The sequence below is a fragment of the Trachurus trachurus genome (assembly GCF_905171665.1).
Source record: "Trachurus trachurus genome assembly, chromosome: 10".
NCBI classification, from domain to species: Eukaryota; Metazoa; Chordata; class Actinopteri; order Carangiformes; family Carangidae; genus Trachurus; species Trachurus trachurus.
The window spans coordinates 24368911-24381930 of record NC_139894.1 but is presented as its reverse complement, the minus strand read 5'-3'; the positions used below and the strand labels follow the sequence as shown (position 1 = coordinate 24381930).

Here is a 13020-nt window from a genome sequence, read left to right as displayed (position 1 = left end):
AGCAGGTTAGGTGATCCATCATAGCTGTCCAGTCTTACCTCCTGCTGGGTCAGTGGATCGAAGTCAACCCCGGGTGGACTTTATTACTTCCAGCACACACACACACACACACACATACACACAAGCCAGCTTTGGCGCACACACACACACACACATAGAAATGCACATATACGCTTCTCCGCGAATGTGCGTGCACACACATACGCACACAGCGGAGGGAAGTCACCGTGAGGCAGAGATGGAGAGCCCAGGTAGATGCAGAAGGAAGATAGAGAAATCACTTGTCCTCTCGGTGTGTCATGTCTGGTGGATACAAGACTTGTCCTGGTGAGTTCTGGTCTTTAGCCTATCAACCCCCTGTATCTCTTTAAATATCTTCGTATCCATCCATCTCTTCTCTCCTCCTCTTCCTCCCTCGCTCTGTGGTGTCTCTTTCTCTTCTAAATGAACAGTGGTAGCTGGCAGGCCCGGTTGTTCATTTCAGCTGTATTGATTTGTGCCTTTATTGAGGTAATAACAGTTTGTTGACCACACTTCTCTCAACTGTTGGCCTCAATCATTACAGAGAAGGGCACAAACTGGCAACTTCTTGAGCAACAAATGTCTATTCAGGGCTACCGTAGAAAAAACCTCATTGTAGCTGCTCCTCAGTCAGTTTTTAATGGAGATTAAATTGATTGGGGAAATAAGGCATTCTGCTCTAGTTGCACCTTTTGCAAGGGGATTTTTAATGAACCCTCACACCCATACACACTAAACAGGAAACAAGCAGGATATCAGGCCGTGCCTGCTCTATCTCTGTATGTTGTGGTAATGATCCAGTGTCCAGCTGAAAACAGCTCCCATACTGTGTTGTGGCTGATGTTCAGGTAGTCGTAGTGAGGAGGCACAGCCAGACTGGAGGGTGTTTAGCTAAGGCTGTAGTGTAGCTGGGGGTCTGGGGCCGGCTAATGAGCGACCGCCCTGCCAGACGAGGCCAGGCTCTGCTCTGGATCAGGTTCCCCTTCCTGTTGACGTCTCTGTGGGCCTGACTTTACGGGAAGAGACCCTGCGCCCAGGAAATGGTCTCCCCTTACAGCATCAGAGCTAGGGAGGCAGCACGCCACTAACCACATTTATCTGTTTATCAGAACGACTCTGGAGCGCTGCCTAATCGTGTTTAGCTACTGGACAGATCCCTTTGCTAACGAGAGACTGATAGGTACAGACAGGGCACAGAACCACGAGAGAGTGATTAATAGAGAGAGAGGGGGGAAAGGGAAGAAGAAGAAGGAGAGGGAGACGAGAGAAAGTAGTTTGGAGGCGCAGGTGAAGAGGGAAGAGATTACAAGAGGAGATGCACAGACGGCGAGGAGCACAGGTCCTGAGGAGAATGAACTGAAGAGCTATGAGAGTCATGGCTACTCAGACAGAGGCAAAAAAAAAAAATTTAGATGAGGTGATGTGTCCTCCCTGAACACCGTTACACTCCAGCTGTGGATCTGTTTGTGTCCTAATGCCTCACACTTCCCTCATTTCCCCCTCCTCCTCCTCCTCCCCTTCCCTCCCTCCCCTCATCCATCCATCCATCTATCTAGCAATCCCTGGGAGGCACAGGGTGTCGAGGAAAAGCAGAGAGAAGGAAGCGAGGAGCGGAGCATACATACTAAAGAACCACTTACCTACCTAGGGCCTCTACATCTCTCAATCACCTCGAGCAGGCCTCCTCTCTGGTCTCCCCTCTTTCCGTCTCCCCCCCTCCTCCCCCCACCCTCTTACCTCCCTCTCTGCTTCCCCCAGATAGTGCTAGTAATGGGAGGTTAACACAGAGGCAGCGCTCCCATTATTGAGTGAATTTAGCACCTCGGACAGCGCTCTACAATCTTTATTGCTTTGCTGACCCTCTCGTCATGTCCTGGGCGTGCTCGACAGCCTCCACATATGCGTGGCCGCATGTGCGGTTGCGCCTGTGTGCGCGCGTGTGTGCGTGCGTGTGTGTGTGATATGAGGTCTGATTGAAAGGCGGTGTGTCACGGAACAGAGAGCACACATGCTCCAGGGCTTGTTCACAGCGAGGGATACACTCAGGAGGGTATAACGCACAGCGTGTGTGTGCACGGATGGAAGGGAAGGAGGGAGAGAAAGAAACGAGGGGGAAGGTTGGAGGAGAGGGGGCTGCAATTTTCTGGTTGTCGCGCCTCCAGCATATATCCTGGGCCCGGCACATTAACTTTTAAAAAGGGTTTCGTAGGGCTGTAGGTGTCTACATCACACACGCACATATAACGACTGCCTGGAGTCACACACTCATACGCTCAGCGAGGGAAAAGAATAGAGACGGTGAGAGGAGAGAAAGGAGGGTAAGCGGTAGAAAATGAGCGCGGAGAAACGGCAACACCGCGTTAGGATAAATGTTTGATGTGGGAAATTCCACTCGGCGGTCTTCATCTGAGCAATGATGTTCTACATTCATCACAAAGTGAATGCAGGACTATTCACTTGGATCATTACCAGGGTTAATACAGGGCAGGAGACGGGTGTGTCCCAGCTGACGAGGGGAGTTGTATAGCCGTCAACCTGATGATATGTTGTGTTAAATGAGATTGATGCGTGATCATGTGCAGTAGATTCATGATCCGGCACTGACAGTAGGGAGGAGAAGATGTAGAAGATGGTTGACTGATAGAGAGATATAGGCTCATGTTTTATTCACAGATAACGGTATCTTCCCTCTGCTCTCCCAAACTGCTACGGCTAGTAACAAAGTGTCGGGACAGACCCATTTCTCTTCTTCTCTCTTCCTCTGTCTGCCTCTTTCCCCCTCTCGCGCTCACTGTTCTGCATTCACAGCATAATGTAAGAAGTGAAATGTAATAAAAGTGACTGAACTCGTCGAGGCATCACACTGATGATCAATCCCCTTTGTCTTTCTGTGCTTGATTGCAGGAGGTGATCTTAAAGAGAGCAGCAGACCTGGTAGAGGCCTTGTACGGGATGCCTCACAATAACCAGGTACGCACACGCTCTCGCACACAAGAGAAACACACACACACACACACTCACTCGCACAAGCATGTACACAAACATCAATATCTTTTCTTAGATAGAATTATGTTTGTGGTTAGGACCACTGGCAGCATCAAAGGCAGCGTCTCCGCTGGCCCCACAGCACCCTGCTGTGTTCACGCAAGATCTTGGACCCGCAAAGACACACATGGGAATATGTGAATGCGAATCTTTTACCAGCTCTGTAGGCTGAGGAAGAAGGGAGGAGAAGTAAAGGGGAAACAAAACATAGCGGGAGGAGGGGAGGATGGGAAGAGGCAGATGAGACGGAGAAGTGGGATTATAACACTGGACTCTGGAGAAGGAGGAGGTGGAGAGGAGAATAAAAATGTGAAGCAGGGAGGAAGAGAGGAAGAGGCAGGCTAAAGATTTGATGAGTCTGTTAATGAGCCTTTCCTCCATTTACTGGAACCAATCCCACCACTCCCTGTGACCACTGATAAAAACCACTCAGCCTGCTAGGTTTACATGCACAATATCTCAAGAGCAGATCTAGCATTCTTGTAAGAGCATAAAGCCTCCATCAGACTTCTCTTCTCTTCTCTTCTCTTCTCTTCTCTTCTCTTCTCTTCTCTTCTCTTCTCTTCTCTTCTCTTCTCTTCTCCTGCCTCTGTTGCTGACCACAGCTCTTTTTTTTTATCCCCCATTGTCAGGAGATGATTCTGAAACGAGCAGCGGATATCGCAGAGGCCCTGTACACAACAGTGCCACGAGGGCACAACCAGCTAGCCAGTCTTGGCAGCGGCTCCGTCCATGCTGGCATGATGGCCGTAAACTCCTTCACTGGGTCAGAGGTGGCGCAAACAGCCAATCAGGGTGAGCGAACTCAAGAGGAAACAGCCCAAAGTCTGTCATCATGGGAAATGTGGTGGAGATTTATTTGTTTTTTTCTTTTCAGGATGGATTGTAAAGATGAGTAGTGCGATAGGGAAATTTTATTTTTCATGTGGGAAATTCAGAGAGGGTGATTTAAGAGCGCGGAGCAAAGAAGGGAGAATCTGAAAAAAGAGGACAGGCAGAGGAGGAGGAGGAGGAGGAGGAGGAGGAGGAGGAGGAGGGAAGACGGCAGCTAGAAACAGGGGAAAACTTGAGAGGAGGAAAGAACGAAGACAAGAGAGTGAAGAATGGAGAAAAAGAGAGCCAGGGATGGAGTAAGATGGAGAAATATGAGTGGGTCCTAGGGGTGTGTATATTAGACTGGGGTCGGCCCCTGTCTGACAGAGAGAGATGTGGGTGCAGTCAGTGGTGATTCATCACATGTATCAGGGGAAGGAGAGGAGGGTGGATGGACCGGGCCTCTGGATGTGTCTCAATACTTCCAACGAGCTTCCTCACCTTTTCCTCCGCCCTTCATCTTCATCCGGACACATCCTCAGATATAAAGAAAACAACAGATCTCAGCTGCTTGACTTGTGGCCCACTGCTCTCCAACCCAAAGCAGATGAGATTAGGGCCTCGGTGGTGCCTAATTATAGAAGAGGAGGCTACTCCAGTGGTGAAGTGCAGCCCTCTTTGCACTAGAGACTAGAAATTCCTGATGTTCAATTCCAGCTGTATTTTTTTTTCTCCAGTGTCAGCATGTTGGACCTGAGATGTATATTTATAGTCATCTTTCCATCGTGTCCTCCTTCTGTTCGCTGCCCCTGTGAAGCATAAAGGAGAGAAAGGTCCTGTCAGAGATACTGGCTTCATTCTTTATAAATTACAGGAGAACTGCAGATGCCTTTTAGTGTTAATTGCCTTATCAATATATTTAATACTGGAGATGAGCCAGTAAGGGTAAAGGGCTCTTTTTTTTAAGGGGCTGGATTGCGGCTTGTTCCCTCTCATATTATTCTTCCTCTGCTCTGTTCATTGCTTTCTTGCTCTGCCATATGCCGTCTAAGATTTTTCAAAAATTTCTTTTGGCTGATACCGCTACGTCCATTAGCCGTGCGAGGAAAAGAGTTTTTGGCAGCGCTGCATGTAGGCTTCCTTGTTTTGTTTTGTCTGCCATCTGCTATACCCTCTAACACCTACTCTCTCTCCGTCTCCCTCTCTTTCCCTGTCCATAGGTTTCAGTAGGAGTACAAGCAGTGTGTCCCCTCATGGTTATGTCCCCAGCTCCACCCCCCAGCAGAGTAGCTACAGCTCTGTCTCCACTAGCATGAATGGCTACGCTAACTCTGGCATGGCAACCTTGGGCACCTCGCCCAACTTCCTCAATGGATCTGCAGGCAACTCGCCCTATGCTAGTGAGTAAATACACCACATCCTAGATCCGATACCAGGATGGGGATGACAAAGTCAGCGCACGGAAGGCAGAAAAGATTGAATATGAGCCTTTTGAACTTGAAAGAATAAGTCAGGGATTGAGAGAGGGAGGTATAAACAAGAAGTGACACATAAGGAGAAAGTCTTTCAGTTCAGCTGGCTCATCTGTTTCTTTAAGAACAGAGTCAAACGCAAATCCCCACTTTATTGGCCATGGGAGCAGACCAACTAGCACCCCCCTGACACACACACACACATACACACCCCACCACCTTTGCTCACACACACACACATTCACCCTCTACATTAAAGACCCTTGATTAAATCAATAAACTAATTGCTAGAGAAGCAATTCCATTTCAGCTCTTTGATTCCTGGGTGTTAACAAGTATTTTAACAGGCTCATCGGCCCCACACAGACACTTTCAATCAATGGCCCCTCGGCCTGCCTTTGTAGGTCCAATTTTCATTAATTGATTAGTTAGGCCCCTTCATAAATGGATTATGACTTTATTGCGAGGATTTGTCAGGAAGAGCCATAAAAGCTAAGTGTTGGATAATAACAACAATAAAGGCAGAAGCAGATATCAGAGGGCAGGTGAAATACGACTCGGCTGATTGTAAAATCACTGAGGGGGAAAATGCTCTTAGTGTATTAGCAGACAAAAGACAAACCCAGGAGAAGTGGATGGATGGTATGATGTCAGGAGAAGACAGGGTGTTCGTTGTGACGATAACCCTCGGCTCATTTTTGACTGTACATAACTGTGGCTTAGGCTACAGTAGGTGGGAATTTGTAGCAAGAGTTAATCCAGCTAACAGTCTTCATTCCACAAAATCTAAGTTAAGCTCTTTTCAAAATGTTCTTGAGCTGTGAAATATTCACAGTCTAAGGCAGCGCTCCAATAATGATGTGGAAGTTAAGTTCAGGATTTTGCACATTCAAGGCTCCAAATCCTGGACACAGCATATAAAAACAGTAAAGGTTTGAGTCCTAATAATCTGCTCCAGTGGAATCACAGTGATCAGCAAAGTTCAACTCGTTGAAGTTTAAAACATAAAACTGCACCAATAGCAAAGTGCAGAGTCGTACGTGGAGGCAGACATTATAGTCTACTTGCCAGCCCATAGGGCCCCATTGTGAACCCGGAAATGTTGAGTACCCCAAAGTTTTATGTTAGAAATATATAGTATGGGTCCCCAGTATTCAGAAACTGCCGGATGCTAATTTATATATATTGGGCAATTAGCACAATTGACATAATTAGCAAAAATTAGCATAGTTTCCTATATGGGCAATATTTCTGCAAAATTGACTTGGCTGATCTGGGCAATATTGGAGTGGTTTAAGGGGTTATTGATGATGCTGAATCCATTTCTGACATTTTCAAAATTCAAAATGGCTGTCTAAACCGGTAGTGACCAGATTTAAACCGCCAGTGGGCCGATTTTGATGGATTTCAATCTGGTCCCTTCGGTTTAGACAGCCATTTTGAATTTTGAAAATGTCAGAAATGGATTCAGCATCATCAATAACCCCTAAAACCACTCCAATATTGCCCAGATCAGCCAAGTCAATTTTGCAGAAATATTGCCCATATAGGAAACTATGCTAATTTATGCTAATTATGTCAATTGTGCTAATTGCCCAATATATATAAATTAGCATCCGGCAGTTTCTGAATACTGGGGACCCATACTATATATTTCTAACATAAAACTTTGGGGTACTCAACATTTCCGGGTACTCATTTTTGGCAAGTAGACTATTAGAGGTGTAGGCCGAGCGCATTATTCACGCAGAACCTTTCTGTCTGCATGTCAGTGTCTTCACACCAATGACATCATACAGTTGACTGTAGAGTCTGTAAGTCCTGTTTTTCTGCACTAAATGTCAGTTAGTGTTGAGTAAGCAAAGCCACATTAGCATAGAGATTTCTTGGCCCTTTTTCAAAGAAACTGTATTCAGTGAAATGTGGTAAAAATCCAGAGAACAAAACACAAGTGGTGAGTAAACAGCTCAGTAAAGAGAAGACAGGAGGAACCTTGAATAGCCTCAATTGTTAGATGGTAGCCTAGAGCTAAACAGTTAGCAGTTACCTCACTAGCTTTACGTACTCACAGCTCAGAAGTGTCTACATCCAAAGATTACAGTTGTTGAACTTTCTGTTGTGACCATTCAGATTGTTACACGCATGACAAGAATGTACAGCAACTGCTGATGAACCCATGTTGATGTTGGAAATACAAACTTCATTTATTGGAGCCACTGTCTCAGGCTGTTGAGTGAAATCTCCTGATGTCTTGATATCGCGCTGATGTGGTTTGTAAGTTGCTCTGGAGACAAATTATGGGTACAGCACCCCAAGTTTGTGAGATGTTTATCAAGTTGTTACAACCCCCGAGCAGAGGATGAGTCATCAAAATAAGCAAGGAAGAAAATGCTTCGAGCTGTTTTCAGTGCCAGCTAAACACATTTTTGTCTTAGCTATGGAATATCTCATTGCCAGGTGATTACTTTAAAAAACTAAAAGTAAAAAGTCTCAGCCAGCTGATCTGAGTCCAAAATGTTGTCCCTCCTGCCATCGTCCATTGACCAGTCCCTTTCTGTTCGTCCCGCCTGCCTGTCCTCTGCCCACGGCCTTCACTCTAACCCCGTCTCTTCCCTTTCCGTCTCCATCTTCCCCGTCCCGTCCCGCCTCGCCTCCCTGATGCGCTCCCTGTGACCCCCTCCACCTCCGACCCTCTCCCTACCCCCAACCCCCTCCTCTCAGTCGTCCCATCAAGCCCCACCATGGCCTCGTCGACCAGCCTCCCCTCCAACTGCAGCAGCTCCTCCGGCATCTTCTCCTTCTCTCCAGCCAACATGGTGTCTGCCGCTGTCAAGCAGAAGAGCGCCTTTGCCCCCGTCGTTCGACCCCAGAACTCCCCTCCGCCCACGTGCACCAGCACTAATGCTAACAGCCTGCAAGGTAAGCCGGCAGACAAGTAGCCACCTGGCAATATTTACATGGTATCCAATGAATTTGTGAAAGATTTCGGCAGCTAGAAGTGTATTTACTCAGTCAGAGACGTTCATCGTCAAGCTTTAATCCTGCTTTTCTTCACCTCCTTATGGTAACAATTTCTCACTTTTGCTCCCACTTTTTCCTCCAATCTCCCTCCTCCTCACTCCCTGTTTTTCCTTTCTTTACCCTCCTTGAACCCTCCACTCTCCTCCCTCACAGTAGATCAGTCTTTTGTGGACTCTAGCAAGTACTCATCAGCCAGCTCTCTGCAGGGACTGGCCTTCTCCTGAAGTATGTTATCCCTTTCTTTCATCTTCTCTTTTTCTCTGTATTCTTTCCACTCTGCACTATCCCACCGCTCATTTTGCGAACGACGGCTTCATCCTGCCCTGCCCTGCCTTCTCATTTCTGTTTTTATTTGTCACTCTTGACTGGTCAGAGAGACAGCATGCCACACCATATGTGTTCCATTTCCTGTTTTCGCTTCCTGCTTCCTGCCCGCGCTCCAGTGGGTGTCTCTGCAAAGACGCAGCAGCACTGGTGGTGGTGGGGGGGGTGGGGGGTGGGACGGGGGGGTGTCATGCCACCGAGGGTCATTCTGTTCTCCCATTTCCATCGAAAGCAGCGCGGGGTCTGTTCGTCTAGGCAGGATGTTGTATGGTGTTGAGATCCTGAGAGAGAAAAATGATGGATGGGAATCTTTATCAGAGCCCCAAGCTAAGCACTTCCTCACTTCCTCTGTCGGCGTTGATGAGCGCTGACCACGGTGACCCAGGGGCTGGTGGCCACTGTGCACTGACACACAGTGCACACACAGTGCACACACGCACACACACACACACCACTCTGTTAATCCCAACAAGCCGGAGACACTTAGGAAATAACCAGGGAATTAGTGGATTGAAGAGGGAGGGGAATCAATAGAGAGCCAATATGTTATATGAAAAATTCCTCCCTGTGATGGCTTCAGTGTAGAAATGGGGGGAAGGGCGAGGGGGAGGCGGGAGTGAGGAGGTGAGGATAGGATCTGGTGGCGAGGCAGAGCATGATATAAGAAGGTAAAAATGTGAATAAAGTTCCCCGTGAAGGTTTATGGATTCCATCTCCATGTTCGAGTGTCGAGTGTAATTTCATCACCTCTGTCATCCCACGTCACTGCTTTCTCTCTCTCTCTCTCTCTCGTGTCTGAATTATGCTCCGTGATGCACAACGGGCTTACACAATGTAACTGCTAACAATTAACAGTGGCAGCACTCGCATGAAGCAATTCAGAAAACCTGCGAAAAGTTGAATGATGTTGTCGGTGCGCGCCAAGTTAGCGCCGCAGCGGAGGAAAATGTTTTGATTTCGGGGCCTCGGAATGAAGAGATAATGAGGGAGAGTCGTCTTTGTTCGCCAGATGCTGGAGTACATTTCTGTTATGTGACTGTTGTGATGACAGATGAAACCCAGCAATCATATGACTGACCGTTCTCTCTCTCTCTCTCCCTCTCTCTGTCTCTCTTTTTTTCCCTTTCTGTCTTTCTCTCTCTACCCCCACTCTGCAATCTCCCATTTCTCTCCCTCGTCCTCCCCCTCTTTTCCCACCAAGCAGCGATTCCCGGGATGATCGTTCCACCCATGTAGAGGATCTGGGATAGCTGGAGATTTGGGAATGTTGAGAGGAAAAGACACAGTAGCAGAGTCTGGCGAGTCTCTGTTATGCTCCGGAGCTGAACTGAAGGAAGTCAAGATAAGACGCAGGACTCTGTTAAACTCAGGCCTTTCCATTGGGATTTCATCTGAAGGGATAGGGGAGGAGAAAAAAAAGGAACAATACGAACCTTTGTGATGTTATTTCCCTCTTGGTTGAATTAGTGTAGCTTCTCTGACACTGCGTTGGATGGAGTGTATAGAGACTGATAGTTTGCCCACAGTGTGACACTGACCTCATGAAAAGAGCATTTATTTATCTTTATGTTTATGCCTGTAAAGTTTGGGTTTGATTACTGGAGGCCCCACGTCGTCTTGCAAATCCATAACTCGCATAGACAACGGTGAAGTGTCGGTTTGGCCGCAGAGTTTACGTAACCTCTGTCACAATAGAAGATGCTTTCCTTAGCTCAGCCACTTCTCAACTCAAACCACATAACAACACACTGTCCAAATGAAACTAAGGTCAACAACACAAAACGGCAAAGAAATACAGAAAATAACAAAAATCAAACCCTTCATTTTGCTGCTAATTATCCCTAGAACTAAAAATGGTGTATCAAAATCGCCCTATGCTATTTTCAACATCAGAAACCATGCCTTTTTTTTTCTTTTCTTTTTTGTTTGGTTTGTTTGTTTGAATTTTAATAAAACTGTGAGGATTGAGCTGTTTGCAATATGCTTTTCTGCTTGTCATGTGAAGAAAAGGTGATGATTTAGCCAAATTGACATGTTGTCGGAGATTTTAGTGAAGACTTGAAAAGCCAGAGGATGTGTGCGTTCAGCCAGCACTGTACTGAAGGAGTCTAGCAAATATCAGATTAGAATAAATGCGTGATATATGTGATATATTTTTGTATATAAAAAAAAAATGTTGAAATTTTCATTTGACATTTTCTTTTCTTTTTGCAATAGCTTTAGTTTGAAATGTTAACATTAAATGTCTTAAGGCAGCTTCTCAGTACAGAAGATAGATTTACTGTGTGTTGTCAATATCTCATCTGCTAAACGTGAGAAACACGGATTTGGATACAAAAAGGGGATTCCTGTAAAATATCCTATAAATAATGTATTTATCCCTTGTATTTGTACATTGCCTCTCACCCCCGTTTAGTTGTGTTGTGTAAGTTTAATACAGTAAGTGAACATATTTCACAGTGTTTTGTTTCATTATCTACTGTTGTCTCTCACTATTTAAATGTGACTTTTTTATCTTTGATTTTGTTTTGTTTGTTTTGTATGTTGATTGTTTTGCATTGGTATAACATGCTTTCATTTGTTGATTCAAAACATGCCATTGTCTATTTTTGTATTATTTGTAAGTTAATAAAAAAATCTTTTTTTTTCCTTATGAAAATGTTTATTGTATGGCAAAAAAAGTAGCATCTTATCAGAGTATTTGGTTGAAGTAGATTTTTTAAGAATATATACACACATTAATATATACTGTAAATCTATATCTTTTTGTTTCAACTCTTTGAGGCTTTCAGATTGATACTGTTCTTGAACTGATAATATGCATGGGTTCTTCTCTTGAGTGACACTTTCTTTTTTTTGTGTGTGTGGAAACCAAGAGAACTAAGAAAATGCTCCGTGTTTTTCTTTCTTTGTGTTCCTCTTTTTTCCCCCTCTGTTCTTTCTTTTCCTATGTTATTTATGCCTGCTTACATACTGTATCTATATACTCTTTCTTTTTTTCTGTCACTGTAATCTTTACCAGCAGTCTAGATGCCTTAACAATGCAAACCCATTCTTCATTCAATCACGTGTACAGTTTTCTACCCTCACCACAATTGTCTATTGCCACAGAGGAATTCATGGGAACTTGGGGACAAAGCACAAACCCACTCTGTTTGGTGGTGAAGCCAGACTAGAATACAAAGAGCCATAATTCAACAATCACACACACCCCCATGTACTATAATACTACAGCAATGGCATGCTTTGAAGGACAGTCAACGCTGAGAGGTCTGTCTCAGCTGTGCTCATTGCACTTTAGTGTTCACGGAAACACTTTGTCTTTTTTGTAGCAATTATGTAGCTTTTTTCCCCCTTTCTTTGATTAATGAAATCATTTCTACAGCATGATGGTAATATTTCTCATTAACCACAGGATCATAACGGTATGACAACACAGAGCTGTTTTAATTGTAGTACAAAGGGGCGCACAGTGAAGATGAGCACTGTCACAGCACAATTTTAATCTCTCACATGGAGTCGTAGGTCTGACTCTAGTATCTGACAGTCGACCCACCCCCCCAGTCCTCTCCCTGTATTAGCCTTTGGACAATACAGCTTCATTACAAGCCAAACAGAACGAGAAGAAGTGAGGGAGCATGAAAGGGAGCTCCTTGGCCCCTCAGCCATTTCTGTAGTCTTTTCTTTGTGTCTGCCGTGTGTCTTCAAGCTGTTGCTGGACAGAGAATAGGGCTTTTCTCTCTGCTTTTCTTTTCTAGAGCCTGGTTTTGTTAAGTGGATAGAAAGGACCGTTTTAACAGAGGCGCCTGCTGACAGACGAGTGTTTTTCAGGCACTTGTGTGCCTGCGCTGGTCTGGGCCGGGGCGGGAGGGGCTGCACCATATCTGTTTCAAATGAACTACAGAGGTCTGTTGTCATACAATGGCTTCTTTGTAAGCAAAGTTCCATCCTGATTATAAATATTGGTAATGGGTGACAAAGTTTTGTATTTAGGTAACAAACAACAAAAAAAAAGATGCAAACCAAATAGCTGGTGTCTATTTTTTCCTCTGTTTTGTCTTTGACTGCAAATACACTGAACAGCTCTATGATATAAGGGAAGAAAAAAATTCTACTGTATAGATTGTTATTGTTTTTGATGAAAATTGAGCTGTAAGATAACTTTTGGACTCTCACAATGTTGAATTAAAGTTACCTCTTGTCTGTGACCTACGTTGTCATTTTGTTATTTTTCTGTCATGCCATCAACAAATGAAGTGCAGAGGCTTTAGACCCACTCACTTTTTTTTTACACTTCTTTCTGTTATACATTTGAAATCAATAA

The 13020-nt window shown here is 45.1% G+C and overlaps 1 protein-coding gene across 1 annotated transcript in view; it reads left to right on the top strand.

Annotated features, from left to right (window-relative positions):
- The window catches only part of LOC310992269 (transcription factor COE1-like), a gene marked incomplete at its 5' end in the record, with an annotated part of 53704 nt that extends 42770 nt beyond the window's left edge, over positions 1-10934 (top strand). The window contains 5 exons of the mRNA XM_083980288.1: positions 2926-2991; positions 3699-3891; positions 5100-5279; positions 8073-8270; positions 9901-10934. Of these exons, the coding sequence (XP_083836414.1) occupies positions 2926-2991; positions 3699-3891; positions 5100-5279; positions 8073-8270; positions 9901-9932 (669 nt within the window). The 3' untranslated portion in view covers positions 9933-10934. The remainder of the gene's footprint in view (positions 1-2925; positions 2992-3698; positions 3892-5099; positions 5280-8072; positions 8271-9900) is intronic.
- Between the last annotated feature and the right edge of the window lie 2086 nt (positions 10935-13020).